At 56.0% G+C, this 1,164-nt stretch overlaps 1 protein-coding gene across 1 annotated transcript; it reads left to right on the top strand.

Annotated features, from left to right (window-relative positions):
- Positions 1 to 5: 5 nt before the first annotated feature.
- Positions 6 to 1,157, top strand: HTR1B (5-hydroxytryptamine (serotonin) receptor 1B, G protein-coupled; the record flags this gene model as incomplete). Its single annotated transcript, XM_008938059.1, has 1 exon — positions 6 to 1,157. A coding segment is annotated over one exon (1,095 nt), but the record flags the coding sequence as incomplete, so codon positions are not given.
- Between the last annotated feature and the right edge of the window lie 7 nt (positions 1,158 to 1,164).

The raw sequence follows: 1,164 nt of genomic DNA, 5'->3' as shown, positions 1-1,164 counted from the left end.
CCAACGACTCTTACCACGGCCGAAACTGCAGCGCCGAGGAAGGGAGCTACCAAGATGCCACCCCCCTCTCCGGGAAGATAGTGCTCGCCGTCGTCCTGGCTCTCGTCACCCTGGCCACGGTGCTCTCCAACGCCTTTGTCATCGCCACGGTCTACCAGACGAGGAAACTCCACACGCCGGCCAACTATCTCATCGCCTCGCTGGCCGTCACTGACCTCCTCGTCTCCATCCTCGTCATGCCCATCAGCACCATGTACACTGTGACCGGCAAGTGGACGCTGGGCCAGATCGTCTGCGATATCTGGCTGTCCTCGGACATCACCTGTTGCACAGCATCCATCCTGCACCTCTGTGTCATCGCCCTGGACCGCTACTGGGCGATCACCGACGCCGTCGAGTACTCCACGAAACGGACTCCCAAGCGGGCAGCGGTCATGATCGCTCTCGTATGGGTCTTCTCCATCTGCATCTCCATGCCCCCTTTGTTTTGGCGGCAGGCGAAGGCCGAGGAAGTCTCTCGCTGTGTGGTGAACACGGACCACGTCCTCTACACCGTGTACTCTACGGTGGGAGCCTTCTATTTCCCCACTCTGCTGCTGATAGCCCTCTACGGGAGAATCTACGTGGAAGCCCGATCGCGGATTTTGAAGCAGACGCCAAAGAAAGCAGGTAAAAGACTAACGCGGGCTCAGTTAATCACAGACTCCCCGGGGTCGTCCTCCTCCGTCACGTCCATAAACTCCAAGGCCCCCGAGGGATCCAGCGAAACGGGCTCTCCTGTGTACATGAACCAGGTGAAGGTGAAGGTCTCGGATGCCCTGCTGGAGAAAAAGAAGCTCACGGCCGCTAGAGAGCGGAAAGCTACAAAGACTTTAGGGATTATTTTAGGAGCCTTCATCGTCTGTTGGCTACCCTTTTTCATCATCAGCCTGGTGTTACCTATTTGCAAGGACGCTTGCTGGTTCCACATGGCCATCTTTGACTTTTTCACGTGGCTTGGATATCTCAACTCCCTCATCAACCCCATCATCTATACTATGTCTAACGAAGACTTCAAACAAGCTTTCCACAAACTCATACGTTTCCGATGTACAAGCTGAAAATTTTGAATGCGATGTGTTCTCCGGGGCTGCCCCCATGCACGCCCGTGCCCGATGCCACAGG

The sequence above is a fragment of the Merops nubicus genome, unplaced genomic scaffold (assembly GCF_000691845.1).
Source record: "Merops nubicus isolate BGI_N331 unplaced genomic scaffold, ASM69184v1 Scaffold38973, whole genome shotgun sequence".
NCBI lineage: Eukaryota > Metazoa > Chordata > Aves > Coraciiformes > Meropidae > Merops > Merops nubicus.
The sequence above is the reverse complement of the archived record's forward strand: the minus strand, read 5'-3'. Positions and strand labels throughout refer to the sequence as shown.